We start from the raw sequence: 27442 nt of genomic DNA, 5'->3' as shown, positions 1-27442 counted from the left end.
ACGGGGCGCTGGGACTTGAACCCAGATCTGCCCAGAGCTTGTCTGCAGGCAATGGGAGAGGAGCTCCCATGCACTTGAACTTGAATTCCTGGTAGGCCGAATGGGTCCAGGCCTGAGTTTGCGAACACGGGGAGATGAATTACTTGTTTTTTGAGGGGTCCAGGGAGGCCAAAGGCCTCCGCCACTCCCTGCTTTGACGGGGCTCACTCTTTTCGGGTTTCCGCGCACTCAAATGGAGGACCCCTGAGCAGAGCGCAGATCCAGAAAAGCCCCGGGGGCAGACGAAGTGGTGCAGTCAGGGGGCGCCCAGCACCGCGCGCCGGCAGCCCCAGGGGCCGCCGGGAGCCCCGCCCCTCGGCCCCGCCCCCTCCCCGGGCGCCGACCTCGGCGGTCACGTGACGGCTCCGGCCGCAGTGAGGGCCGGAGGGCGCGGCGCGCGGACGCCGCGGCCTGGCCGAGCCGGCCCGAGCGGAGCAGGCCGGAGCGGGCCTCGCGCTGGGCCTGGGTCCCGCTGTGCCCGCCCCCTCCACGCCCTTCACACCCCGGGCTGGGCGCACGCGCGCTTCCCCCACCACCCCTCCCTCGGCACCGAGACCCCTGGCGGGCGGCGGGAGGACATGGCCAGCGACGCTGTGCAGGTAGGCGCACCTGCATCCGCCGCTGCCCTGCGGCCGCCCGGCGCCGGACACCCCCGCCCGCGAGCTGCCGGGATCCCCGAGACCAGGGTGGCCAGGGCGGGAAACTCTCGAGCGCCTGGGGTCCCCTCCCTGGGCCCTTCCTGTGGAGCCAGCACGGCCCCCTGCTTGGCAGGTGGAGGTACGCACGGGGGGGAGGGGGGAGCGAGGAGATCCCGGAGGCCCTTGCAGCACCCTAAGCTCCACCCTTCCCCGAGAATTTGAGGGGGCACCACGGAGGTGCGACTTCGGTTGTCTGAGGCTAGCTGTGCGTCCTAGTGCTTGTCGCCCCCATCACTCGCCCCCCTTCCCCTCAGGGTTTGATTCCTGGCAGGTGCCGCTTCACCTGGGGCAGGTGTTTGGCATGGCGCCTCGGGAGAGGAGGAGGCCACCCGGCCCTGCTCGTGCCCTTCCCCCGAACAACAAAGCTCCAGCGGCCCCCGCCTTCGGACTGAGCTTTACGAGGTTCCCGACGCCACTACGATTGGCACCTGTTGGCAGAAGTGCCCGAGTCACCTCATTAGGTGGGGGGAATGGGAATCCACAGGGCCACCCTCTGGGCTGCCAGGTGGAACCTGATCCCAGGTAGGAATACCTGGATCAACAAGCTGGGGATTCTCTCATACCCGGAATCCTACTTGGGCATGGGGAGCAGATATGGGTCACCGTCCCACCCCCAACACACAAATGTATACACACACACAGACAGGTGACTGGCACCAACCTACTGCCCAGCCATGTACTCCCTGTGCCACCTTGTGGGCATGACAGCCCTGAACTCACCTTCCCCACCTTTGACAAGCAGGGCCAGGGTGACTTCTGACCTTTGGTTTAGTGACCCAAATCTGAGACGTGTCCTGTGACCCCTTAGTGCCTCACCATCCCACAGTCATCCTGTGGTGCTGTGTAACCAGGTTCTCGTCTCCTTCTGCACCTGCCCTCCATCCCCTCTGTGTCTCCCCCATGTCACCCTGTGTCCCCCACCCCAGTCCTGCTGATGGCCTGCCAGCCTTGCCGAGGAGCTGGGCGTATATGGTGTTGCAGATCACACAAGGTCAGACCTTGGGGCTGGGGAGGGCCAGGGTCCCTGTCTCTCCCCCTGGCCCTGGGAGGGTTGTTTAGGAATCCCCATCACATGCATGTGCTTGGTGTGTACCAAACATGACCTGGATGGAGGCTGTGCTTCCTGGAATGAGGCTGGACCTGTGCCCTGGTTCCCCTTCCCATCTCTTGCCTGCTTTTACCCCCCTCCTGTTCCTTTTCTCGTGGCTGCTTGGACCTGCCACCCTGTCCCTCTGTCTGTCCTAACTTTGCCTGTCTGTTCTGTGTCCGGCAAACGGATGTCCTGTCCAGATTCCGGAAACGCCCAAAGCATTGAAATCTCCGGACGTGGAGGTCTAGGTCCCTGGTTGGTCTTGGAAGAGGGGAAGATCTGGGAGGTGGGCCCTCTGAACCTGGAGTCTCCTGCTTTTCAGTGAGAGGTGGGGGAGCCAGGATTCTCTAAGGCTGGGCCAGGCCCCTGATTCGTGGGTTCACCCTGCTGGCCCTCTGGTGACTCCTGCCTTCTGGGTAGGGGCCTTCCTCCCTCCCTGCTCTGCATATTCTCAGGCGTCAGCTGCCAGAGGGCACCTGCTCCTCTCTGCCTGGAACCCCATTTGAGATGGTTCTGCTCCTGGCTGTACCCCTGCTCTGCCTGCTGGGGGAAGGAGGGCGGATGGGCAGTGGGCACGGCCTGGTTGGGAGTGGGTAGTATTAGATGACCCTGGGTTTAAATTCCCGCGCTGTCACTTCCTTGCTGTGTGTCCTGGGCCAGGTGTCTTTGTCTCTCTTAGCATTAGTTCTGCTATTAGAAAAATGGGACTAAGAGGGTGTTCATGGTTGGGAGAGACATAGACCAGCACTCTGCAGGTGGGGCTCCTATGAAATCCTTACTGGCAGTCATGGTCAGCAGCCCAGGGTGTCAGTCTGTGTCCTTTAACCCACGGTTTCTCATCCTCAGCACTATTGACATTTGGGGCTGAATCATTCTTTGAGGTGGGGACTGTTTTGTGCACTGTAGGGTGTTGAGCAGCAACCCTACTCTCAAACCACTAGATGCCAGTATCACCCCCTCGCCAACCCCAGTTGTGACAACCAAAATGTTTCTGGATGATGTCAAATGCCCCCAGAGGTGGATGTGCAAATGTGCAAAATCCCCATCCTACCCCCTTCACATTGAGAACTGTTCTGTCATCTCTCTGAGCCTCAGTTTCCTCACCTGTAAAGTGGGGGAGAATAATAGTAGCTGCTCAGGATTAATGTGAGTGATTGGTAGGATTATTGGAATGAGGCCCTTGGTCTGCCTAAACCCTCCCTGGGGGCAGCTGCCCTCAAGCTTAATCAGGAGCCAAGGAAGACTTTCTTCATCTGTGAAATGGGTTCTCAGTGGGAGAAGAGCACCTGACAACCTAGCCTGTACTAGGATTCTGGGCATTTCTGTTTTAAATCCTGGTTCTGTCTCTTGCTAGCTGTGAGACCTTGGGGCAAGTTATGTTACCATCCTGGGCTTCAGCTTCTTCATCTTGAAAATGGGGCGATAATAGCACTTGCCTCACGGACTTCACTAGTTGACCAGGGTGCAGCCTGTCTTAACTAATGTTATTATTACTATTATTATTACTAAAATCATACTTGAGCTTCAGAGGGTTGCTGGTTTGGGGTACATTCACCCCACCCCTCCAGTGCCGTTTTCTCATGATGTAGATCTCAGGGAGGTGCCCCTGGCCGAGCCAGGCCCTCTAGCCTCCAAGCTGTAGTCAGCAGCAGTGGGCACCCAGAGAGGAAGCCGGAAGTTGTAACGGCCTGTATCTGCAGGCAGGGGCTGGCTCATGTAAACATTCATGGGTATTTGCATATTGGTGTACATTTATGGTCTGTGCACATGCCTGTAGTTATATGAGAGCGTGCATACCCCAAGTCAGCTCCAGGAGCCTGTATACACTTGGGGGAGCCTGCCTTCAAGTTCCATCAGATGGTGGCCTTGGGGAAAGGTTCCCTAGATGCACCAGAGCTCCGGAGCTGGCCCAGCGCAGGGGTTGCTGGGAGCTAGCAGGAAAGAGGAAGTGGCCAGTGAGAGGCCCTGCTTGGCAGGGCTGAGGTTCAGGAAGAGGGCAGGGCCCTCAGCCGGGACCCAGGATGGCGGAGGCCGATCCCCCTTTGGACCAGGAGCTGGAGGTGGGGACTGGGGTCCCTGTGGGAGGAGGGCAGAAGAGGACCCCAAGCGGCATAGGCCAGAGGCCCTGCTCTTGGAACCTGTCAGTTTTGGACGGAGGGGAGGAGGAAATAGGTTGGAGTTTTCTGTTTGTAATGAAACTCTCTGAGGCTCTGGGGCTCCCACATCAGGGAGATAGAGGAAGAAGGAGACAGGGCTCTGCTCCTTAGGGTCCTGGTTGTAGAGGATGAGAGGAGGGGAAATGGGGCCTTTCCTTGGGACCTCCTAGTTTGGGGTTACCGCATAGGGAAGATGAGGTCTGTTCTTGGCACTTACTAGTTTGAGGCATAACAAAGGGGAGAAAGAGCCTGTTCTCCGGACCCCAACCTCATAGCTTTGGGGGACAGCAGAAGCCTGCCCTTTGATATTGCCTTGATTGGGGGGCAGCAGAAGGAAGATGGGGCCTACTCTTAGGAACCTCCTAGTCTGGAGGGACAGCAAAGAGGAGAAAGGGATCTACCCTCAGGACCTTGTCATTTGAGGGGAAATGAAAGGGAGACAAGGCCTATCCTTGGGGCCTCCTAGTTTGGGAGGATGATGTAAGGGAAATAGGGCCTGTCCTAGGAGACCCCCACTAGTTTGGGGAGCACAGTGGTGGGGCAATGGGGCCTGTCCTCCAGAATCCCACTGTGTAAGAAACAGATGAAGGAAGATAGGACTGTACCTATGGGTTCCCTGAGACAGGGCCTTGTCTCACCTCCCAGTTTTGGGGGTCAGAGGATGTCGAGCAGACCCTGTCATAGGAGCCCCAGGCCGGGAGGAGGGGCTCCTGGCTAGCTGAAGACAGTCTACCCCGCATTCTCCTGGCCCCGCTGACCCTGCTCTGTCCTCCACAGAGTGAGTTGCGCAGCTGGTCCCTGCTGGAGCAGCTGGGCCTGGCAGGCGCAGACCTGGCAGCTCCTGGAGTGCAACAGCAGCTGGAACTAGAGCGGGAGCGGCTGCGGCGAGAGATCCGCAAGGAACTAAAGCTGAAGGAAGGTGCCGAGAACCTGCGGCGGGCCACCACCGACTTGGGTCGCAGCCTTGGGCCTGTGGAGCTGCTGCTGCGGGGCTCCTCACGCCGGCTCGACCTGCTGCACCAGCAGCTGCAGGAGCTGCACGCTCATGTGGTACTGCCTGACCCTGTGGCTGCCACCCATGGTAAGCAGGGCCTTGCCCAGAGGAGGCAGGACTTTAGGGGTACCACTGCCAGGGGCTCAGCTTCAGGTTCCCAGAGCTAGGCTAGCCCCACCTCCACTGACCCCCAGGGAGACACACTCGGTCACAACAGCCTCCAGCCTCAAAATATAGTTAGAGCCAACATCAAGACCAACACCCAGAGAAAGGTATATGTGGTCACACCAACACCTGAACAACATCCAGAAACTTAGTGTCACACAAGTACCCAAAGACACACATAGTCACAGCAACACCTGGACAATACCAAAGGACCTACATGGTATCATACTAGTATCTAGACTCACACAGTCACACCAACACCCAGACAACACCCAAGGACCTAGACACTATCATGTGAATACCCAGAAAGGCTCTGAGTCACCATAGTGTCCAGAGACTTCCATACTGCCACCCAACACCCAAACAGATGCACAGAGTCTCACCAACACACAAACGAACACCCAGAGATTTACACATGGTCACACCAACCCCCACAGATTTGCATACACACAGCTGTCCAGCCCTTCCAGATGTATACTGTCCCATCAACAGCCAGAGGCTTACATGCACAATGGGACAAGACCCGAAGACTCAACACCACTTACACCAACACCCAGCCTTTCCATACGATAGGCATATCAACAGCTAGGGACCCACACTGACATGTCAACACTCTGAGACAGTGAGAGAGTTAGGTCAACACTCAGAATCTCATATGGTCACATCGGCCCCTGGAGTCACCCCCACAGTCACACCATTCTACAGAGAGTCACATAGAGCCATGCCAGCATCCAGAGACATGAATATCTGGCTGTACCCACACCAGGACACTCAGACACAGTCGTACCAGCCTGAGATCTGAACATATAGTTGTGCCAACAGTTGGAAACACATGTATAGGGTTGCCCCAGCATCCAGAATCTCGCAGTCTTTTTAACACCTGCTATCTAACAGTTACACAAGTGCCTAGGGAGACACACACTCGCTTCGTCATGCCAACACCCTATGCGTTACAGACGTAACCACACCCACACCCATGGACTCCACACAGCTGTATAAAGAATCAGGGATTTCTATTCACAGCCCCACCAACACTGAGGACTCAGGCACACCTGGACACTTGCCCATGCTCATTCATGCTGGTCCCACCCCAGCCCTGAGGGAGTTCCCTGAAAGGTCTGGGGTGGTTGGATCCTCAGGGCCCTGGCCCGGGGATGGAATCCAGGCTGGACAGAGGGCAGATCCTTTCAGCTGGGCCAAACCTCCCAAGCAGATGGAGGTGAGGGTCCTGGTGACTCTATCATACTCACCCTCTCCAGATGCCCCCCAGTCCCCTGGTGAGGGTGGCCCGGCCTGCTCAGCCACCAACCTGAGCCGTGTGGCTGGCCTGGAGAAGCAGCTGGCCATCGAGCTGAAGGTGAAGCAGGGGGCGGAGAACATGATCCAGACGTACAGCAACGGCAGCACCAAGGTGGGGCAGAAGCAGGCACCCCCATGTGCATGTATGCCCACAAACAGGTCGTGGGTGGGGGGCGGGGGGCAGAGGCTGACGGGTGGCTGGGAGGCAGGACTGGGGTGCAGACAGTTCCTAGGGGCATATGGGAAATTGGGTGACTTGTGTGATGTCAAGACAGATACATGGCAGAGACTGTCCTCCCACACTTAGTCTTCTCCCATAGACTTGAGGGTGCCCATGGTCAGGTCAACACACAGCCCACTGCCAGTGGCATCTCTCTGACACATGTCCACACAGTCAACACCTGGATGCACACATGTCATCATCCTAACATCCAGAGACACACAGAGCCATACCCATGTCATAACATCTAGAGTAAGAGTCAGCAATGCCTAGACACACACACCATCATAACATGTAGAGAAACCACCTAGACCCACAGATAACACCATTAAATTCACACCCAGAGACCAGAGTTGTCACACAGACACACACACCCCTCCAGTCATACCAACACAGGGGACACTGTCACAAGTCTGTACCAATACCCAGAGATGCTCACACAGACAAGAACAGTGAGACACGCTGCTAGAGACACTTGCTCACCCATGCTCATGTGTACACTCAAACACAAATGCAAGGACATAGACCACACAGATTTTTTTTTTCTACTTAAGGTGTAACATACAGACATAACATGTAGGAAACTTAAGTGTACAGCCTGATTAATTTTTACCTGTGTATACATCACCCCATCAAAATCCAGAACATTTCCAGTCACCCAGAAAGCTACCTCCTGCCCCCTTCAGTCAATACCCATACTTTCATCACTACAGGTTAACTTTGCCTGGTTTTGAAACACAGCACAAAGTGGATGAAAAAATCCACAACCAGTTTCCAGCACTTGTATGCACACAGGGTCCTGGGCTATGCCCAGTCACTGCCATACCTTAAACTGCACACACAAACACTTGGGGCCCCATTTATAGCAGACTGCCTCATACACCCTCCCAGTCATCCTTGGAGACTCACCCATGTGGCTACAGTTAGGGCTACACCTGCCACGGGGATGTTCATGTGTGCTAAGAGCAGGCTAACAGCTGACATGAATACAGTGCCTGCTGGTGCCAGGCACAGCCCTGAGTTCTTCATACAGATCAGCTCCTTTAATCCTCAGCCCAGTGGGGATCAGTGCTCTTAGTAATGATCCTATTCCTGCAGATTGAAGAACAAGCCCAGATTAAAAACAAGGTTAAGTGGCTTGCCTGAAGTCACACAGCTGTGGCACAGCCAGGATTCAGGCCGCATGGGCTGCATCACCCCTCTATATCCAGGAACACACAGACACAAACACTCTGTCTCACGGTCACCCCAGGCCTGCACTGTGTGGACAGTAGGGTGGGTGGTTGGACCCCAGCTGTCCAGCCATCTTCTCACAGACCACCTCTGACCCCAGGACCGGAAGCTACTGTTGACAGCCCAGCAGATGCTACAGGACAGTAAGACCAAAATTGACATCATCCGCATGCAGCTCCGCCGGGCACTGCAGGCCTGCCAGCTGGAAAGCCAGGCAGCCCCAGATGAGGCCCAAGGTGAGCCCCTTGCCTTGAGACAACCTAGCCTGCATTTAGACTTGCAGAACTCAGCTCCCAGCCCTGAGAGGGATTCCTTTCTTTGGCAGAGAGGTGAGTGCTGTCACTGACTCTGTGACTAGAACCCATTCCCAACCCTTTCTGGGCTTCATTTTCCCATTTTGTCCCACTCAAGGTTTACACTAGATCAGGTATTGGGAAACTATAGCCCACAGGCCAAATCTGCTATTGCCTTTTTTTTTTTAAATTTTATTGGCACACAGCCATGCCCATTCATTTACAATGATCTAAGGTCAATTTTGCACTGGGATAACAGAGCTGAGTAGTGGCCATGGAGCCTGTGTGGTCTGCAAAGTAAAAAATATTTACTCCCTGGCTCTTTATAGAAAAAATTGCAGACACTTGGACTAAGTGGTTGCCTTGTCATGTTGGTTCCTATTGTGTAGAACTGTGGGTTTCCACAGCATGTGTGTCTCTGTCAATGAATGTTTGAGGGGTGTTACAACCTGATTGTCAACCTGAACTTGTGACAGGGTCTTGATGTATTGTGTGACTGTGTCTGTGCTACTGATGTATGTCAGTATTCATGTGACACAGACTGTGGGGACCAGCAGTTGAGTGTATGTCCTAGTAACTATGATAGTTTGTGTGTCACCATGACAGATAGAGTGTCAGCTGTTGGTGGGTGTCAGGGTGTTTGGGCTGCTATTACAGAACCATAGACTTGGTGGCTAATAAACAGTAGAAATGTATTGCTCACAGTTCTGGAGGCTAGAAGTCCAAGATCAATGTACTGGCAATTCTGGTGTCTGGTGAGGCCTACTTCCTGGTTCATAGACAGTGTCTTCTAGCTATCTTCATGTGGCAAAAAGGGGTGAGGGATCCCTTTGGGGTCTCTTTTAGAAGGGCACTAATCCCACTTATGAGGGCTCCACCTTTGTGATCTAATCACCTTCCAAAGGACCCACTTCCTAATACTGCCTCATCAGGACTGGGTTTCAACATAGGAATTCTGGGGTGACACAAACATTCAGACTATAGCAGTAGGACTTATAACTCAGATGACAATTTGTGTGTCTTTGGGGGGGGTTAGTGTGACTGTCCTTGTGATTATCCATCTGTATTGTGAATACCCTTGTGGTCTTCTTAGTGATAGTGTGTGATGGTATGATCATGGCCATATGCCTCTGGGTGATATCACCTTGGTGACAGCATGACTTTGCCCCTGTAAGTGTAACAGTCTCAGTGATTGTCTGAGTGCCATGAGACATCAGGCCTAGAAGCAAGAGTGTGACTGTTTGTAGGATGACATGCCTATAAATGTCAGGGTTTCTGTAACACTGTCTGTGTTATTGGTGTCTAGATGAGTGTCATACACCTGTGGGTAACAGTATGACTCCCTGTGACTGAGTTCCAGGGTCTGAGTCTGGGTCATTATACAGGACAGTGAGACTGTCCCCCACAGCCATGGATAAGTGTGACCATGACCTTGTGCCTCTGGGTGACAAGTTTCCTACACCTGTTTGTCAGTATGTACTTGTGCCTGTTCCTGTGCATTGGGTAATTGGCTGTGTCCTGTATCAGGCTATGACTGCGTTCCAGTGACTTCACACTGGGTGTGACAACCAGCCTTTTTGATATTGGGTCTCTATGTCTGTGGGGATTAGTGACACTGTTGTGCCTGTGTGACAGTGTGATGGCATTTCTTTGCCTATCTCTATGCCTTATCTATGTGGCAGTGTGATTATGTTCTTGTGATTTTCCCTGGGCTGGAGTTAGAGTCCTGGGAGTTCTGCCATGGTGGGACCGTGTCTCTTAAGGGTGTTGTGATCTTGTCCATCTGCCCCTGTGACAATGTCCCTTTGCCAAAATTGAGTTGTTTCCAGCCTTTTGCTCTTAAGAAAGAAGGCTGCCATGAATAACTGTGTACCTTTGTCAAGTGCAGAGGTGTTTCTATGGGACACAGTCCCTGAATTGGGATTGTTGAATTAAAGAGTAAATACATTTGTGATTTTTTTTTTTTTTTTTTTTTAGATATATCTTTATTGATTTCAGAGAGAGGAAAGGAGAGGGGGAGAGAGAGAGAGAAACATCAATGATGAGAGAGTCATTGATCGAGCCCACAACCGGGCATGTGCCCTGACCGGGAATCGAACCCCGATCGCCTGGATCCTAGGTCAACGCTCAACAGCTGAGCCATGCCCGGCCGGGCTGTGATTTTGATAGACATGGCCAAACTGCCTCCATGGGAAGGAAACTTGTATTCCCATCAGCAATGAATAAAAGTTACTTTAAAAAAAAAAAGTCCTTGTGTTTGTGTGACTGTATTCTTGTGGCTGTCCAGTTGCCCATGATGTCCCCATGACAGTCCCTGGGGATGAAGTGGGATTCTGACAATGTTTCTGTCCCTAAGCCTGTGTATATGACTGCCCCAGTGTGACAGCCCCTGTCCCTGGAACCATCCGTCTGAGTGACAGCATTTGGATAAAAGAGCCTGACAGCCCCTTGGATGAAACTTAATGCATGTTGATGGTAGTATGTCTGGGGCCAGTACCTGTTCTTGCAGACGACTGTGTCTGGGACAAGGATGGTTAGACCTGGGTCCCAAGCTGGCCTCATTGCCCTGTGTCCTGTGCCCACAGGGAGTCCGGACCTGGGGGCTGTGGAGCTGCGCATTGAGGAGCTGCGGCACCACTTCCGAGTTGAGCACGCGGTGGCCGAGGGCGCCAAGAATGTGCTGCGCCTGCTCAGCGCCGCTAAGGCCCCTGACCGCAAGGCCGTCAGTGAGGTGAGCTGCCCGGCCTCCGCGGGAGAAGGGCGGGGCCTTCAGTGAGGGTAGGGCTTCGGTGAGGGGTGGGGCTGCAGGAAAGGGGCGGGGCCTTGGCTTGGGAGCGCCACGGTAAGGGGTGGGGCTTCATCAAGGGGCGGTGACTCCGTGGACGGCGCCTACTTTTCTGGAAGCTCAGGGGTAGGACCAAGAAGGTTTGGGTTTGGGGTCTCCAGGGACAAGGAGCCCTAAGTAGGACTTAGTTGAAGGGAGGAGCGTGGGCCTGAGCTTGGAGAAGGGCACTCCCAGCCCAGCTGCGTCCCCAGCCCAACCCAGCTCCTCCTGCAGGCCCAGGAGAAGCTGACGGAGTCTAACCAGAAGCTGGGGCTCCTTCGAGAGGCGCTGGAGCGGCGACTCGGGGAGCTGCCCGCCGACCACCCCAAGGGGCAGCTGCTGCGTGAGGAACTTGTTGCAGCCTCGTCTGCAGCCTTCAGTGCCCGCCTGGCCGGGCCCTTCCCTGCCATGCACTATAGCACCCTATGCAAGCCCGCACCGCTTACAGGTGGGTCCCAACCTCTCATACCAGAACCCACCCCCACAGCCCTGGACTCCCGAACCCTCATTGTCCCCAACCCCAAGACTCCCACCCCTCATCCCCCACCCAGAGATCCAGACTCCCATCTTACTGTTCCCTCGCTTTTCCATTCACCCCAACCCTCTAGCCTGGGCCCCATTTCTTTAAGCCAGACAGCCCCATGCACCCTGGACTTCCTGCCCCCCCCTTGTCCTCTGATCCTGGACTCTTGTCTCCCATACTCCCATTCTCACTTTCCCCACCTAGCCCTGTCTTTTCCTGCAGCCATAGTCCCCCTAGTCCAGCCATTCACTCTCAGAACCCTCAGCCCTGAACCTCTGACCCCATCCCAGCCCCACTACCTCACCAGACCAACCCTACTGTAGGCCTCAGCCCCTGCCACAGACCTCAAATCAGCTGTCTGAATCATAGCTTAGTTCTGTTCTGCTTCTCCTTGCCTGGACTTGCAAGCTACATCCTTTTCTGTCCTTAAACCCCGGTATCCAGAGCCCCTCCCCAGCCTGGCCTGCTGCAGCCTCCCCTGCTCCCCCTGGTCCCATATTTCTTACTTCTGGCACAGCCATCCTGTATCAGACCCCCTGCCCCACTTTGGTTGTCCCTCACCAACTTCTACTTGTATGTTGGCTATTTCTGTGTATGTCCTGGGGTCCCCTCCCTTCGACCTGCCCCAACTGTAGTCCCCCCCTGAGCCTGACCCTCCCTTAGGGACCCTGGAGGTGCGTGTGGTGGGCTGCAGGGACCTTCCAGAGACCATCCCCTGGAACCCCTCACCCTCAACGGGAGGGCCTGGCACCCTGGACAGCCGTACTCCCTTCCTGGGCCGCCCAGCTCGGGGCCTTTACAGCCGAAGTGGAAGCCTTAGTGGCCGGAGCAGTCTCAAAGCAGAAGCCGAGAACACCAGTGAGTGGGCATCAAGAGCCTGGAGGGATGAGGTGGGGTGGGGGGTCCTGGGATGCCCCACATTTGTAACACTCTAACACTCTTAATGAGTACATCACATTCATTAAGATGGATACTATAAAACAAAACAAAACAAAACAAAATAGGTGTTATGGAGGACGTGGAGAAATTGGAACCCTTGTGCACAGTTGGTGAGAATGTAAAATGGTGCAGCCACTGTGGAAAACAGCATGACAGATTCTCAAAAAATTAAACATGGAATTACCATGTGACCCAGCAATCCTGCCTCTGAGTGTATGCCTAAAAGAGTTGAAAGCAGGGTCTTGAAGAGATGTTTGTACACCTGTGTTCATAGCAGGATGACTCAACAATAGCCAAAAGGTAGAAGCAACCCAAATGTCCATTGATGAATGAATGGATAAACACAATGTGGTATAACAATATGATGGAATATTATTCATCCTTAAAAAGGAAGGGAATGCTGACAGATGCTGCAACATGGATGAACTTGAGGACATTATGCTGAGTGAAATAAGCCAGTCACAAAAAGACAAATGCTATCTTGATTCCACTTATGTGAGGTATCTAGAGTAGTACAATTCATAGAGATGGAAAGAATGGTGGTTCCCAGTGACTGGGGGAGGAGGAGAGGGAGTTAATGTTTAATGGGGACAGAGTTTCAGTTTGGGCATATGAGAGAGTTCTGGAAATGAGTGGTGGTGATGGTCATACAACAACCTAAAAATGATGCTAACTTTTATGTGAATTTTACCACAATTTAAAAAAAACACCTAGTGTGTGTGTGTGTGTGTGTACACATATATATGTATGTGTGTGTATATATATATAAAGTGTGTATTAAGAAAGGATAACAGTAGGGCAAACACGTATCCACCACCCAGGTCAAGAAATAGAGCTCTCTGGAAGCCCCCTCAGGTCTGGTCCCCAATTCTAGCCCCTTCCTCTGTCCTAGAGGTAGCTACTCTTCTGACTTTATGGTTCTTTTTATTTTTTCTTTCCTTTGTAGTTTTAGCGCCCATGTATACATCTCAAAACATAATTTAATTTTGCCTGATATTTGGACTTCATATGTGGAAGCATACAGAATGTATTCCATAGCAGTGGCTTCTTTCATTCAACATTGTTTGGGAGACAGATCCATATTGGTGTGGAATTCTAGTTCATTCATTCATTTTTACTCCTGTTTAATAGTGCATTGTCTTTAAACTGAGCACACAACAAATTGATGTCTTTTTGTTATTTTTTAAAACAAATTTTTTTTTTACATATATATGTGCTTTTAATTGATTTTTTTTTAAGAGAGAGAGAGGAAGGGAGAGGAAAGAGAAACAGCAATCTTCGGCCTCCTGCACGCCCCTATTGAGGGATCGAGCCTGAAACCCAGGCATGTGCCCTGACTGGGAATTGAACTGGCAACCTTTTGGTGCTTGTGAAGATGCTCAACCAACTGAGCCACACCATCCAGGGCTCATGGATTTTTTTAGGTAAAAAATAGTTGAGTATCAGCAGTATCATGATTTAGCTAATAAGACTACATTGTCATTTATATAGGGTGTCCCAAAAAAATATATACACACTGAATAATTATAAAGGTAGTGGTTATTAAAATACATTTCATTTTTCTAAATTGAGCCATCAGCTGTTAAAGTGTGTATACATTTGGGGGAGATACCCTGTATATCAGTTCTTCTGTTAGTGGACAGGGAGATGTTTCTAGTTTAGGGCTATTATATTTATGCATCTCCTGATGCATATCTGCATGTATTTTTCTAGGGTAAATATTTAGGAGTATATTGCTGGATTGTGCACATAGAATAAGAGTGAATTTGGATCCTACCTCACATCGTACACAAAAATCCACCTGGAGGTGGATTAAAGGCCTTAATATGAAAGGTAGAACAGTAAAGTTTTGTCAAGATAGCATAGCAGAATATTATGATAGGAAATATTATAAAAATATTTTTAAAATATATAATAAGCCCTAGCCAGTTTTCTCAGTGGTTAGAGCATCAGCCTGCAGACTGATGGGTCTCAGGTTTGATTCCAGCCAATGGCACGTACCTTGGTTGCAGGCTTAATCCCCAGCTGGTTGGGGCTCATGCAGGAGGTTACCAATCGATGTGTGTCTTTCACATAGATGTTTCTCTGTCTCTTTCCCTTCCATTCTCTCTGAGAAGCAATGGAAAAAGTATCTTTGGGTGAGGATTAAAAAAATGCATATATATTTAATAAGATATAGAGCTATATCCCTGCTCCAGCATTTCCTGACCCTTTCATTCCCCCCACTCCCCACCCCGCTTCCCCCATTCCAGGTGAGGTTAGTACTGTGCTCAAGCTGGATAATACAGTGGTGGGACAGACATCCTGGAAGCCATGTGGCCCCAACACCTGGGACCAGATCTTCACGCTGGAGCTGGAGAGGGTGAGCTAAGTTGGGGGAAAATGGAGCCTGAAGGAGGAGGGTTCTGGGCCTTGGGCACCCCAAATGATGGCCCTCTTTCTTTCCCTTGAGGCACGGGAACTGGAATTGGCTGTGTTCTGGCGGGACCAGCGGGGCTTGTGCGCCCTCAAATTCTTGAAGTTGGAGGATTTCTTGGACAACGAGAGGCATGAGGTCCAGCTGGACATGGAACCCCAGGGCTGCCTGGTGGCTGAGGTACAGCCGGACCCCTGACCCTGAGAAAATACTTCCTGCATTTCCAGCTCCCAGTTTTCTAGAAAGGGAATATATGTTTTCAATTGATCTCAGAACCTTGATAGAATAATACATCTAATTAGTCACATCAGTGACATGACCTAAGCTCGGGTTGGTTTTGTTTTGAGGCAAGATTTAAAAAAAAAAAAATTTAAATCACAGCCCTAATTGATTTGGCTCAGTAATTAGAGTGTCAGCCCACAGACCCAAGGGTCCTGAGTTTGATTCTAGCCAAGGGCATGTACCTCCATTGCAGGCTCAGTCCCCTGCCCTGGTCAGGGCACGTGTGGGTGGCAACCAATCGATGTCTCTCTCTCACACTGATGTTTCTCTCTCTCTCTCCCCCCCTCCCCCCCCTTCCTCCCTTCTACTCTCTCTGAAAACCATTGGAAAAATATCCTCTGGTGAGGATTTTTTTAAAAATTTAAATCACAGAATTTTGTCAAGACAGAAAAGAAAACAAAACTTGGCAACATATCATGGCCCATGGCAACATGTGCTACTAGAGCCATAGTCGATTAGAGAGAGATTCCCTCTGCAGTGGTGTTAGGGTTCAAGTCAGTATCCCACCCTTAGCGCTATAGACATTGGGGGCTGGATCATTCTCAGTTGCAGGGACCATCGGGTACCCTGGTAGGGTATTGAGCAGCATCCTGGTTTCCACCCCCAGGATGCCAGTAGCAACCACCCAGTTGTGGCAGCCACAGTGTCTCCAGACATTTCCAGTATTCCCTGGTCAAGAGGCCATGGCCTAAATAACATTCCTAGCTGACCCCTTGTAGTATGAGCCAAGCCTTGTCCCAATTACTTTGCTGACTTTAAATCATTAATCCTCACAACAACCCAATTCACAGCTGAAAGAGGAAGAAACTGAGGCACAGAGAAGGAAAGTCCCTGGCCCCTTCATTTGGCCAAAATTATCCTAAAATTTTTTAAAATTTGCCTCTAACATATCTATGTGCCCTGTTTTATGTATGCATACATACCTCCCATATCTTTATCCCCATGTGAAAATTCTTACGTGATCTCATAATCCAGGACCACTGAAAGAAACAAGAGAGGGGCTGACTTCAGTGGCAGGGCAGTTCCTTCTGTTAGGAACTGTCTAAAACCAAGCGAGAATGGTGGGGGGTGGCCCCAGGGGCAAATTCTGAAGTCTTCAAGGTTTATAGCATTTGATTTTGTTTTATGCTTCCTCAAAATGCCATCCAGTAGAACGTTCTGTAGTTCTGTCGATGAGCCAACAATAATCGCATTCTATTGTGGGAGAAAATGTTTTATGTCTGCATCCAGTATAGTAACTGCCAGCCTAGTAGCCACTTGAAGTGTGGCTAGTGTGACTGGGGAACTGAAATGTTAATGTTACTTTAAATTTTATTTCTTTTAAATAGCTACATGTGGCTAGTGGCTACTGTATTGAACATAAAGTGACACAGTTCTGGGACTTTAGCACTTTCTAGAAGATGTGTTGGAGTTTGGAGAATTCAACTACACCAGTGGTTGCCCCACCTGGGTGGGCACCAGTATCACCTGGAGGGCTTATTGAAATAGACCGCTGGGCCCCACCCCTGGTGTTTCTGAATCAGTGAGTCTAGGTGGGGGACTCAAGGATCTGCATTTCTAGCACCTTACCCAGTAATGCTGATTTGCAGGTCTGGGACCACCCGTGGGAATCGGGGCACTAAATGATGTAGGACCTGTTTGCTGGAGTTGAATGTGCATTTTGTTGGGTCAGACTCCCTCCCCACCCCTGGAGGAAGGCCTGGGTGCCTGCTTCTTGTGTTTCCAAGATAGCACTTTAGGAAGTGGCCCTGCCAAGTGGTGGATTGGTTTGTAACCCCTTAATATGATGTGATGCCACAGGGATTGGACCCTAAAAAACATGGATGTGCACACCTCTGCTCCTAAGGGCTTCTCCACTAAGCCGCCTGGAGGTGGGCAAGGGTCCTCACCCATTGTCTCCTCTCCCCAGGTCACCTTCCGCAACCCTGTCATTGAGAGGATACCCCGGCTTCGACGGCAGAAGAAAATCTTCTCCAAGCAGCAAGGTGAGTGGATAGGTTGGGGCAGGGGAGAGGCCAGGAGTCCCGAGAGTGTCATGGAGGGTGACACTGCCCCTGTCACCCCAGGGAAGGCATTCCAACGTGCTAGGCAGATGAACATCGACGTTGCCACCTGGGTGCGGCTGCTTCGAAGGTTCATTCCCAGTGCCACAGCCACAGGCACCTTCAGCCCAGGGGCTTCTCCCGTACCTGAGGCCCGATCCACAGGGTAAGAACAGGCTCTGGAGGTCCCGGCTGTTCCAGTTGCTTTCCAGGGTGCTGGGTCTCAGATATACTCTCCTTTTTTGTACTATAGCAACATATCCATGGAGAAGCTGAACCTCGGGGCTGATTTGGACAGCTCCCCCCAGAAGAGCCCTCTGGGCCCTCCTTCCAGCCCATCAAGCCTGGTGAGCATCTCTCTCCTCCCCTAAGCCCGGCTAGGCAGCATCAGGGGCCTCCTTCTGAGCTTAAGGCCCAGAGGCTACCAGGAATTTCCCTGGGTCACACAGCACTTCTCTGTCAGAACCTAGGTCCAGTTCTTTGTTGTTGTTGTTAACCTTGAACCAAGGATATTTTTTTCATTGATTTTTATGTATGTATTTATTTATTTATTTAAATATGTTTTTATTGATTTCAGAGAGAGGAAGAAAGAGGGGGAGAGAGAGATAGAAACATCAGTGATGAGAGAGAAACATCGATCAGCTGCCTCCGGCATGCCCCCTACTCGGGATTGAGCCCAAAATCTGGGCATGTGCCCTGACTGGGAATCGAACCATGACCTCCAGGTTCATGGGTTGACATTCAACCACTGAACAACACTGGCCAGGCTCCATTGATTTTTAGAGAGCATTTGAGATCTTGCTTCCCAGTAATTGTCTTCAGTTTTGGCTCAAATAAACTCTTATAAAAATTCAAAAACTTATGTATAATATATATATGTACATAAACACCATCATTAGCTGACAAACCATAGAAAAAACAGCATTTGCCCGCCCTGGTCTAGGCATGGGGACCCAGGTCGAGACACATGCGGAAGGTAACTAATATGACATCTGGTCCCTTTACCTACCTCACTGAGTACATTTTATATCTCATTAAAAAAAAAAAAATCCCTGGCCAGGTGCCTCAGCTGGTTGGAGTGTTGTCTGCACACCAAAAGGTTGTGAGTCCGATTCCCCTGTCAGGGCACATACCTAGGTTGCGTGTTTGATCCCCAGTTGGGGCGTGTACAGGAGGCAGCCGATTGATGTTTCTCTCTCACATCGATGTTTCTTTTTCTCTCTTTCTCCCTTCTTCTCTTTCTAAAAATCAATTTAAAAACATATCTTTGGGTGAGGATTAAAAAAGAAAATAATATATGCTTCATGGCATTGAATTAAATGAGATATCTCATTATATTAGATGAGATGAGTTTGGCAAAAATAAAAAAAATCCAAAAGTTAATAACACCAATGGCTGGGAAAGATGCAGGAAAACAGGCAGCCCATGGGAGGCGTGCCAATTGCTACATCCACTTGGGAGGGTCTAGCTGGCTGAGTTAGAAATGGGCACTGTCTTGACCCAGAAACCCCACTCCTGGACATCTACCCTGGACCTTCACATATACACCACCAGGATGCTCACTATAACAGCTTTGTGAGGGCAAAAAAGTAGAAACAACCCCAGGGTCCATCCAGAGGAACCAGTGCTAAATAAATGACAAAGTGGAGTAGTACACAGTTGTGATAAATGATACCAGTCTGGTGTGCAGGCGTAGAATGATTTCCAAGACAGATTGTACAGTGGGAGAGGCAAGATTAGAATATTGTCAGTAGTGGGTACAAGAAAAATGGAGCCTGTGCGAGCACTTTTGCTCATGTGGGTATGAAATATATTTAGAAAGATACCAAGGAAATCATTAATAGCAGCTGGCTCTAGGGAGGGCAGCTGAAGCAGGAAAGGACCGTGTTGAACCTTTTTGTACTGATTAAATTTTTGGAAATGTATCTATTGTGGAGGATGATGGACCGGTAGGTAATTTTTCGCATAAAAATATTAATTTTGATTCTTTTCAAAGTTACATATAGATGTGGTATAAAGAATTAAGTGGCTCTGGAGGGCTAATACCAATAAAGGGAATAAGTAGATAAATGATAAAATACATTTACAGCCTGAAATGTGCTGGGGCAAACAATAAAGCAGAAAAGGGGGAATAGAGAGTGTTTGTGTTGGGGTTCTGTTACTTATTTAATAGAGTGGTCAGCTGACTCACCTACAAAGGTGACAGTTGAGTAAAGGCCTGAAGGAGATGAGGAAGGAGCTGTGCAGGTTTCTGGAAAAGAGAGTTCTAGGCAGAGGGAACAGTCCGTGCAAAGGTACTAGGGTGGAAACATGCCTGGTCTATTAGGGCACAGTGAGAGGGACTTGTGGCTAGAGGGGAGTGAACAAGGGGGCAAGTGGGAGGAGAGGTGAGGTCAGAGACGTGACAGGAGCCTTGGTGGCTGTTGTGGTTATGGGGTGTCTCTGGCCTCCCTCTATCTGACCCCCTCTCTCTGCTACAGAGTTCGCCAATCCAGGATACAACCGCCACTTCTGAACTGCCTTCGGAGACCCAGGAGACCCCAGGCCCCACCCTATGCAGGTGACACCCCTCCCCTGTCCACCACCTACCACCACTGCCCACTGTCCCAGTTCCCACCAGTATCCTCTCTCCACAGTCCTCTCAGGAAGTCACCCCTGACCCTTGAGGATTTCAAGTTCCTAGCAGTGCTGGGCCGGGGCCACTTTGGGAAGGTGAGATGGGGGCAAGAGGTTGAAGAGCTGGGAGTCTATACCCCTGGGTCCCTGGGCTGGTTGCTAAGGCTACCCCTGCCCACTATGGTTCCAGGTGCTGCTTTCTGAATTCCGGCCCAGTGGGGAGCTGTTTGCCATCAAGGCTCTGAAGAAAGGGGACATTGTGGCCCGAGATGAGGTGGAGAGGTGGGGACCCTGCTCAGGCACTCTGAGAACATCAGTCTTCTCTTCTGGGAAATGGGAGACAGAGCAGTCCTTTCTCACACTTATTGAGCTAGTACTTAACTTTTCTAACTCTTAGAAAACATCCACTCTGCACTTTATATTCAGTAACTCATTTGTTCCTCACAGCAGCCCTAGGGGGTAAATACTGTTATTGTTCCCAGTCTGGTGATGGCAGAGAGAAGTTAAGAAAGTTGCCTGAGGTCACAGCCAGTAAGCAGCAGGTCCAGGATTCAAACCTAGGGACTCAGGCTCTGAACCCTGTGCTCTTTTTTTTTTTTTAAAGTATATCTTTATTGATTCCAGAGAGAGGAAGGGAGAGAGAAAGAGAGAAACATCAATGATGAATCATTGATCGGCTGCCTCCTGCACGCCCCTGACTGGGGACCCAGCCCCCAACCTGGGTGTGTGTCCTGACCGGGAATCGAACCATGATCTCCTGGATCCTAGGTCGATGCTCAACCACTGAGCCACTGATGCCTGGGCTGAAGCCTGTGCTCTTAATGGTGCCATTGCATTGCCTCTGCTTTGGGGTCAGGGCCCTGAGGTCAAGTCCCATCTCTGCCACAGACATGCTTAGAGATCTTGGGGAGACCCTTCTGAACCTCAGCCTCCCCATCTACAAAAGGGGAATACTAATGCCTTTCTTGCAGAGTAATCGGGTGGATTAAATGAGAGACTGAATCTAGAGCATTCTGTACAATGCCTGGCTCCCTGTAAATGCTTGGTAGAAACACTGAGATTGTCCCCTGTCTTCTTGACATCCTTTTGTTAATCAGGAACCCAATTCAGGCAGGCTTAAGCAAATAGAGGAATTTATTGCTCGGATCAGAAATGTCCAGGGGTGGCTGCCTTCAGGCATGGCTGTGGCTGTATCCAGGTGCTCAGATGATGTCTCTCAGTTCTATTTTCCTGTATATGGGCTTTGCAGTCCCCTTACAAGGGCAGAGATTCCCTCCACCCCAACTTGAGCCCTTCTTCCTTAAAAATTCCAGCAGATCCCAGTCAGAGTACATGCCTTAGTTGTGACTTAAATCCCTAGTAGGGGACGTGCTGAAGGCAGCTGATTGATGTTTCTATCTCTCTTTCCCTCCCCTCCTCTCTGAAATCAATAAAAACATATTTTAAAAAAAATTCCTATAAGCCCACCCCTGCCATCTCCCCAAAGAGAAGTTGGGGGACTGTTACTAGGATGACAGGTGGATTCTAGGTGCCTGTTTAGCAGATGAGGCTGCCAAGGTTCAGAGATGTTAAGCAGTTTTCCCAAGGTTGCACAGGCATAAGAGGCCTTCAACAAATATCCAATGCTTGAAGACTCTAGGGAGTGTGAGAGTTGGGAGTAGGGAGCTACTGTGCTCTCTGACCCCTGTCCCCACCCTGCCCAGCCTGATGTGTGAGAAGCGGATCTTGGCAGCAGTGACCAGTGCAGGACACCCCTTCCTGGTGAACCTGTTTGGCTGTTTCCAGACACCGGAGCATGTGTGCTTTGTGATGGAGTACACGGCTGGTGGGGACCTGATGCTGCACATCCACAGTGATGTCTTCTCCGAACCCCGAGCCATGTGAGCCTGGCCTCCTGCACCCCATGCCTCAGCCCCCTTCTCACTCCTTCCTTTATAGACCCCACCTCCCCCCACCTCCTGGAGTCTGGGGGAACCTGAGGGGGGTCCCTTTTGAGGATGTGGCAGCCAGGTTTATATGATCTTCCTTGGGAGGCCTGGCTCCCTCATACCAACCTCTCTCTGCAGCTTCTATTCAGCCTGTGTGGTGCTGGGGCTTCAGTTTCTCCATGAACACAAGATTGTCTACAGGTGTGTGCATGTGTGTGCACATGCTCGTGCATGCATGTTCTGCCCACTGGGGGGGACTCAGGCTTCAGGCAGAGCCCCTATTCCCACTCATTCCTCTTTATACCCCCCAACCCCTCACAGGGACCTGAAGTTGGACAATTTGCTCCTGGACACCGAGGGCTATGTCAAGATCGCAGACTTTGGCCTCTGCAAGGAGGGTGAGGGGCGGGGCTGGGATCTGAGGGCATTAGACAGAATGGAGGGGGAAGGAATGGAGTCCCCAACCCTACCCAGGGTATCTCACAACCCCACCCTTGATCCTGGGACAGGGCTGGCTGGACCCCCTCTATCCCCCCAATAACCTCACATGTCCCTGCTGCCCCAGGGATGGGCTATGGGGACCGGACCAGCACATTCTGTGGAACCCCGGAGTTCCTGGCCCCCGAGGTGCTGACAGATACATCGTACACACGGGCGGTGGACTGGTGGGGGCTGGGCGTGCTGCTCTATGAGATGCTGGTTGGCGAGGTGAGGCCATAGGCTGCCCCCACCCTGCTTGTCCCTGGGATGGCACTGGAACCTGTGTGTGCCCACAGGGGTGGAATCAGAATCTGCCTCCACCATGTGTTGTGTGATTTGGGGCAGGTGGCTTCTTCCTGGCCTTAGTTTCCAAATTGTAAAATGGGATACTTACCTTTTGTGTGGAGGTACAGCCAGAGCAGAGGGCTTTGGTGGGGCTGGGCATGGCATGGCCAGAGGAGGTGCTTAATTCATTCACCCTATTCTCCCTGTCCCCAGTCCCCTTTTCCAGGGGACGATGAGGAAGAAGTATTCGATAGCATCGTCAACGATGAGGTTCGCTACCCCCGATTCCTGTCAGCTGAAGCCATTGGCATCATGCGCAGGGTGAGGACCCTCTAAGTTGTGGTGGGACTAGGGAGGGGCTCCGAGGTCCAGAAGGGGAGGACTGATACAATGCTTCCCCCACCCACCCAGCTGCTGCGGAGGAATCCAGAGCGGAGGCTGGGATCCAGCGAGAGGGATGCAGAGGATGTGAAGAAACAGCCCTTCTTCAGGGTGAGGAACCCACCTTCCACCAAGGGCAAGGCCCTTTCCCCCTAAGACCTGATGGCTTCACCTCCAACATTGTCGCCCCCTTTCTTTCCTCCTCCCTCACCCTCACTGACCCTCCTAAACCTACTTCAGGCTGGCCTGGTGGGAACCACTGCCCTGTGTATGAGTCCAGGCTCTTCCACTGATCAAGTGATCCTTCCCGAGCTCTCAGTCCTTCTTACTCTTCCCCTCAATCTTTTGACTCATTAGATGAACCTCAACAGATCCAGAGTTGGATGGGGCGCAAGGGCTGGCCCTTCATGCCTTATGCGCCTCAGCCCCCCACACTGACTTTCCCCCACTCACCCTGCAGACCCTGGGCTGGGACGCCCTGCTGGCCCGGCGCCTACCGCCGCCCTTCGTGCCCACGCTGTCAGGCCGTACGGATGTCAGCAACTTCGACGAGGAATTCACCGGGGAGGCCCCCACGCTGAGCCCGCCCCGAGACTCGAGGCCTCTCACTGCCACAGAGCAGGCGGCCTTCCGGGACTTCGACTTCGTGGCTGGGGGTTGCTAGCCCGCTCCCCTGCCCTTGCTCCCACCCAGCTGTTAGTTTTTAAATATGCCTTTGGGGTTTGTCCCCTCCATGCATCCCCGGCTCTTCTTGTTCACAGTAATGAGAAGGGAGGGGCATAATCAGAGGTGGGGAGACATAATGGGGAGAGTCTTGGGTTATAGTGGGGCGTGATTTGAAAGGGGTCAGGGGAGGGTGGGGACTTGGGGACCTCACTATGGTAGGGAGCACGGACACGCCTCGCAGGGAGGGTTTCAGGACTATGTTGAGGGAGGTCGGGAGTTAGAGGCTGTGATGGGGTACGGTCTTCGGGCTGTGTTGGGGGAGCTCAGAGCCGCAATGGGTGAATGGCTACCGGAGTCCCCCCCCCTGGCAGCCGCAGGGGCAAAAAGCACTCCGCGACCCTCTCGCTCGGCTTCCAATCTGCGCATGCTCCTTCGGCTCGGGCTCCGCGTCTGGCAGCCCTGGGCCCCCGCGTGGCAAGTCCGGGAACTGCACCTCCATGGGAGCACCCTGTGCCTCTGCCCCCGCGCGGTCACAGGCGTGCTGCGGCACCAACGGGACACACCGCCCTGGGCTGGTCTGCAAAATGCCTTTATTCCCCGAAGGCTACGCGCTGCGGTCCTTGCCCGGCCTGGAGTGGTCTGGCTTAGTTGCTGGGCCTCCGGGTGTGCCTAGAAGTGGCTGAGGCCACTGTGCCGGGAGCTGCGCAGGGAGCTGGCCTCCCAGGCGCTCCGGGTTAGGCCCAGCCCCACGGGGCTGCCCTTGGCGCGGGCCCTTGGGGGCAGGAGGCGAAGCAGTTGGCGCAGCACGGCTTGGCGCAGCAGGATATACACCCACGGGTCCAGGATCTGGTTCCATGAGGCGAGGCGCACGGCCATAAACAGCGGCCGCTGCAGGGAGCTGGAGCCCCAGCCCCCGACGGCCAACACCACCAACACCTGCGGGAGAAGCCGGCGTGAGCGGTGGGGTGGGTGCAAGAGAAGGGGACCAGCGAAAGGTGGGGCTGGGATGGATGGGAGCATGACTGGAAGATAAGGGGGTTGTGAAGAGGGGCAGAGCATCACAGGGGTAAATGGGTGTCTCTGTGGAAAAGAGCTATGGAAAGATCGTGAAGAAGCGGGGCCCTAAAGGAAGCAAAGGCCTTAATTGGGTGGAGGCTCCAGCTAGAAAGGAGATAAGTCCCGGGTGTTCCAAAGGGCAGGGGACTGAAGTGGAGAAGTAAAACGGTGGTGGGGGAAGGTGGAAGAGGGCCAGAGAATGAAGTTTCAGGGCCTAGAGGTGTGGAGCTGGGGAGGACGCTTGTGTGGGTTGGGGTGAGCAACAAGACCCCAAGAAGGAGTAAGATAAGGACTCTGGAAGAGGGGTAGACGTCAGAGAGAGGGGGCAAAGGGCGGGCTTTCCTGACAGGTGGGGCTTGAAGGGGGCGGGACCCAAATATCCTCCGATGGAAAAGGTAGTAAGGGCCGAGGCGGGAGCAGGAAAAGGTTTGCTGGAGGGGCCGGTGTGCCCCTCACCAGCAGCGGGCTCCAGCAGATGCACGACACCACCATGATGCCTACGAGCTGGCCCACCATCTCCACGTCATGGGCGCGGGCTCTACGCGCTGAGCCACGGCCCAGGACGCCGCGGGAGGCCGAAGCGACCGAGGAGGCGGAGGCCGAGCGGAGGCCGCGCGCGCCCCAGCGCCGGCGGCTGTCGGGGCCTGGGGTCGGGGCTGGCGATCGCGAGCGGCGGCGCCAGCGGGCGCGCAGCAGGGCCAGGCCGCTGAGCGTGTTGCACACGAGCGCGGCGAGCAGCGCAGCCAGGCCGAGGCCGGCGAAAAGGCCAGCGAGCATTGCCTGGCCCCAGCCGCCCGCCGGGCCCAGGCCGATGAAGCACCACGTGCCGGGGTACTGCAGTTCGTAGCGGCCCACACGCACCAGCGGCAGCAGAGCCACAGACAAGGCCACGGCAGCCAGCGCAGCCAGCGCAAGGCGCGCGCGGGCCACCGAGACCCGCGCCGCGTGCAGCAGGGGCCGCGTGACCCCCACCCAGCGCTCTACGGCCATGCCACAGCCCAGCAGCAGTGGGCATAGGCCAAAGAAGACCATGCAGCCGCCCAGAAAGTGGCAGGCTCCTCCGGCCGGCGAGCGCCCGGCCGCGTACAGGCGCAGCACCAGCGCGCCCGGGATCACGTGGCCAGCCAGGTCAGTGGCCAGCAGGCTGGCGACGAACAGCAGGAAGGTGGCAGCCGAGCGGCGGCGCCGCAAGCGGCCCGAGGCCTGCGCTAGCAGCGCCAGTGCCAGCACATTGGACACCGCGCCCAGTGTCATGGAGAAGATGGGCAGCGCCGGTGATGCGCCCCCGAGGCCGTAGGGTGGCCCAGCAGACGCATTGGGGGCCCCAGGCGTCGTACACGTTGTCGCCTCGCCTGCCAGGCTCAGGTTGAGGGGCCGGTAGAGGTTCATGTCAGGTCCCGGGGGTGGGGCTGGGGGGGAAGAGGAAGGCAAGTTGAGGCTAGCCCAGGGCACAGCGCTCACTGTTGGGCTGAAGCCAGCTGATGGTCCCTTCTTGGAGCATTAGGGCCCACATGACCCCATGGCAACTCCAAAGTTTCCTGACTTCTCTTTGGCCTCTTACCATCCCAGCTCTTGCTCCGACTCACTCTGCCCTCACTGCCTACTTCTCTGTTCACTGTGGCTCCCCTGGCTCCAGCCCTCCTGTCTGTTTTAGCCTCTGGGCCTCACAGACCCACCTCCCATTTACACCATAGCAAATTCCTGATCCCTGGCCCCATCTGATACTCACTGATCCATTTCTGATCCCAGGGCTCCACATGACCCCACTACCCCATCTCTGACAGTCATGTCACCTTTACTCCAGTCTTGTCCTCGGTGCACACAGCTCCACCTCTGCCACTGTGGGCCCATCTTTCTCCATTGCACTGTCTCTGTCCCCATGGTCCCATTTCTGTCCCCGTGACCGCATCTCTGTCCCCCACAGCCCCATCCGTCCCCCACATTCCCATCTCTAAGCTCCATTGTCGTCTCTCTCTCCCTTAGGCCTTACCCCCTGACCACAGCTGCCTCACCCTGGATACCCCAGGGTTTCACTCCTGCCAGCTCCATGTCCCTGCCCCAGCGGCCTCCAGGCTGACCCAGGATCACCCATCCCTTAGTACCTGGTGGTGAGGGCTGAGAGGGCAGAACTGCCCCATGATTCAGAAGGGAAAGGAGAAGGGACAGATAAGAGTGATAGGAATAGATAGATAGATAGATAGAGCTGAGAGTCAAGGAACACAGGATGGATAGGCAAAGGGAACAATGGCCCCATCCTTCTGTGCCCTCCAGTCCCACCTGAGACCCTTGCACCCCAGCCTTCTTACCTGGTGGTGCCTGCGACACTGGGTCCCCATTGCCTGCTTCTCAGTCCCTGCTGCCCGCTGCACCACCCGCTGCACTCCAGCTTTCCAGCAGGCCGCTCCCTCCCTCCCTTCCTACAGGGGCGGCTCCTCGGCTCCCTGCCTCCTCGGCTCCCTGCCTCCTCTTGCTGTCCACTCAGGCCTCCAGGGGCCGCTCCACCCAGGACCAGCCTGTGGGGGACCTGGGGTGGCAGAGACAACCCCCCCCGTACTCCTGGCAATGGATAGGGGCCACTCTCCCCCTATGATGAACGGGGGCTCCCAGGGAGTTGTCCTGCCCCCCCCCCGTGACCCCTTCCCCTTGGTAGGGTAGGAGCACCCCCCTTCCCTCCAGGCTTGGGCCTTTTGCCTGCCTCATTAATAAAGCGGATAAAATCTAAACACTGGAAAATGTGAGCGTCACCAGGGGCTGGCTGGGGCGGCTGCAGGGGGTGCCGCTGCATCCACAGGGATTGAGGTTGAGGGGCTAGCCCTT

The 27442-nt window shown here is 53.5% G+C and overlaps 2 protein-coding genes across 7 annotated transcripts; one reads left to right on the top strand and one right to left on the bottom strand.

Annotated features, from left to right (window-relative positions):
• Positions 1-406: 406 nt before the first annotated feature.
• Positions 407-23641, top strand: PKN1 (protein kinase N1). Of its 5 annotated transcripts, none has more exons than XM_081135071.1 (23): positions 407-638; positions 992-1198; positions 4761-5064; positions 6402-6553; positions 7995-8130; positions 10773-10918; positions 11246-11459; positions 12198-12392; positions 14726-14835; positions 14926-15069; positions 17081-17156; positions 17238-17379; positions 17467-17560; positions 19694-19773; positions 19850-19925; positions 20020-20111; positions 21533-21709; positions 21896-21958; positions 22079-22155; positions 22323-22465; positions 22736-22843; positions 22934-23014; positions 23364-23641. In XM_081135071.1, the coding sequence occupies exons 4-23, from the start codon at positions 6521-6523 to the stop codon at positions 23565-23567; spliced, it is 2391 nt and encodes a 796-aa protein (XP_080991197.1). In that variant the 5' UTR covers positions 407-638; positions 992-1198; positions 4761-5064; positions 6402-6520; the 3' UTR covers positions 23568-23641. The 5 variants fall into 5 exon arrangements, with proteins under 5 accessions (XP_080991197.1, XP_080991198.1, XP_080991196.1 ...); XM_081135072.1 differs by having other exon boundaries at positions 411-638; positions 992-1259; XM_081135068.1 differs by lacking the exon at positions 407-638 and adding an exon at positions 1664-1728 and having other exon boundaries at positions 1171-1259.
• A 494-nt stretch (positions 23642-24135) lies between these two features.
• On the bottom strand, positions 24136-27298 carry PTGER1 (prostaglandin E receptor 1). 2 transcript variants are annotated; one of them, XM_081133980.1, is made up of 3 exons: positions 26932-27298; positions 25082-26034; positions 24136-24505 (listed from the first exon to the last, which is right to left on the bottom strand). In XM_081133980.1, the coding sequence occupies exons 2-3, from the start codon at positions 26012-26014 to the stop codon at positions 24239-24241; spliced, it is 1200 nt and encodes a 399-aa protein (XP_080990106.1). In that variant the 5' UTR covers positions 26015-26034; positions 26932-27298; the 3' UTR covers positions 24136-24238. The 2 variants fall into 2 exon arrangements, with proteins under 2 accessions (XP_080990106.1, XP_080990107.1); XM_081133981.1 differs by lacking the exon at positions 26932-27298 and having other exon boundaries at positions 24139-24505; positions 25082-26122.
• Between the last annotated feature and the right edge of the window lie 144 nt (positions 27299-27442).

This window comes from Miniopterus schreibersii (assembly GCF_964146895.1).
Source record: "Miniopterus schreibersii genome assembly, chromosome: 4".
Classification (NCBI taxonomy): Eukaryota; Metazoa; Chordata; class Mammalia; order Chiroptera; family Miniopteridae; genus Miniopterus; species Miniopterus schreibersii.
Note: the sequence above shows the minus strand (reverse complement) of the source record. Positions and strands in the feature narration are given on the sequence as shown.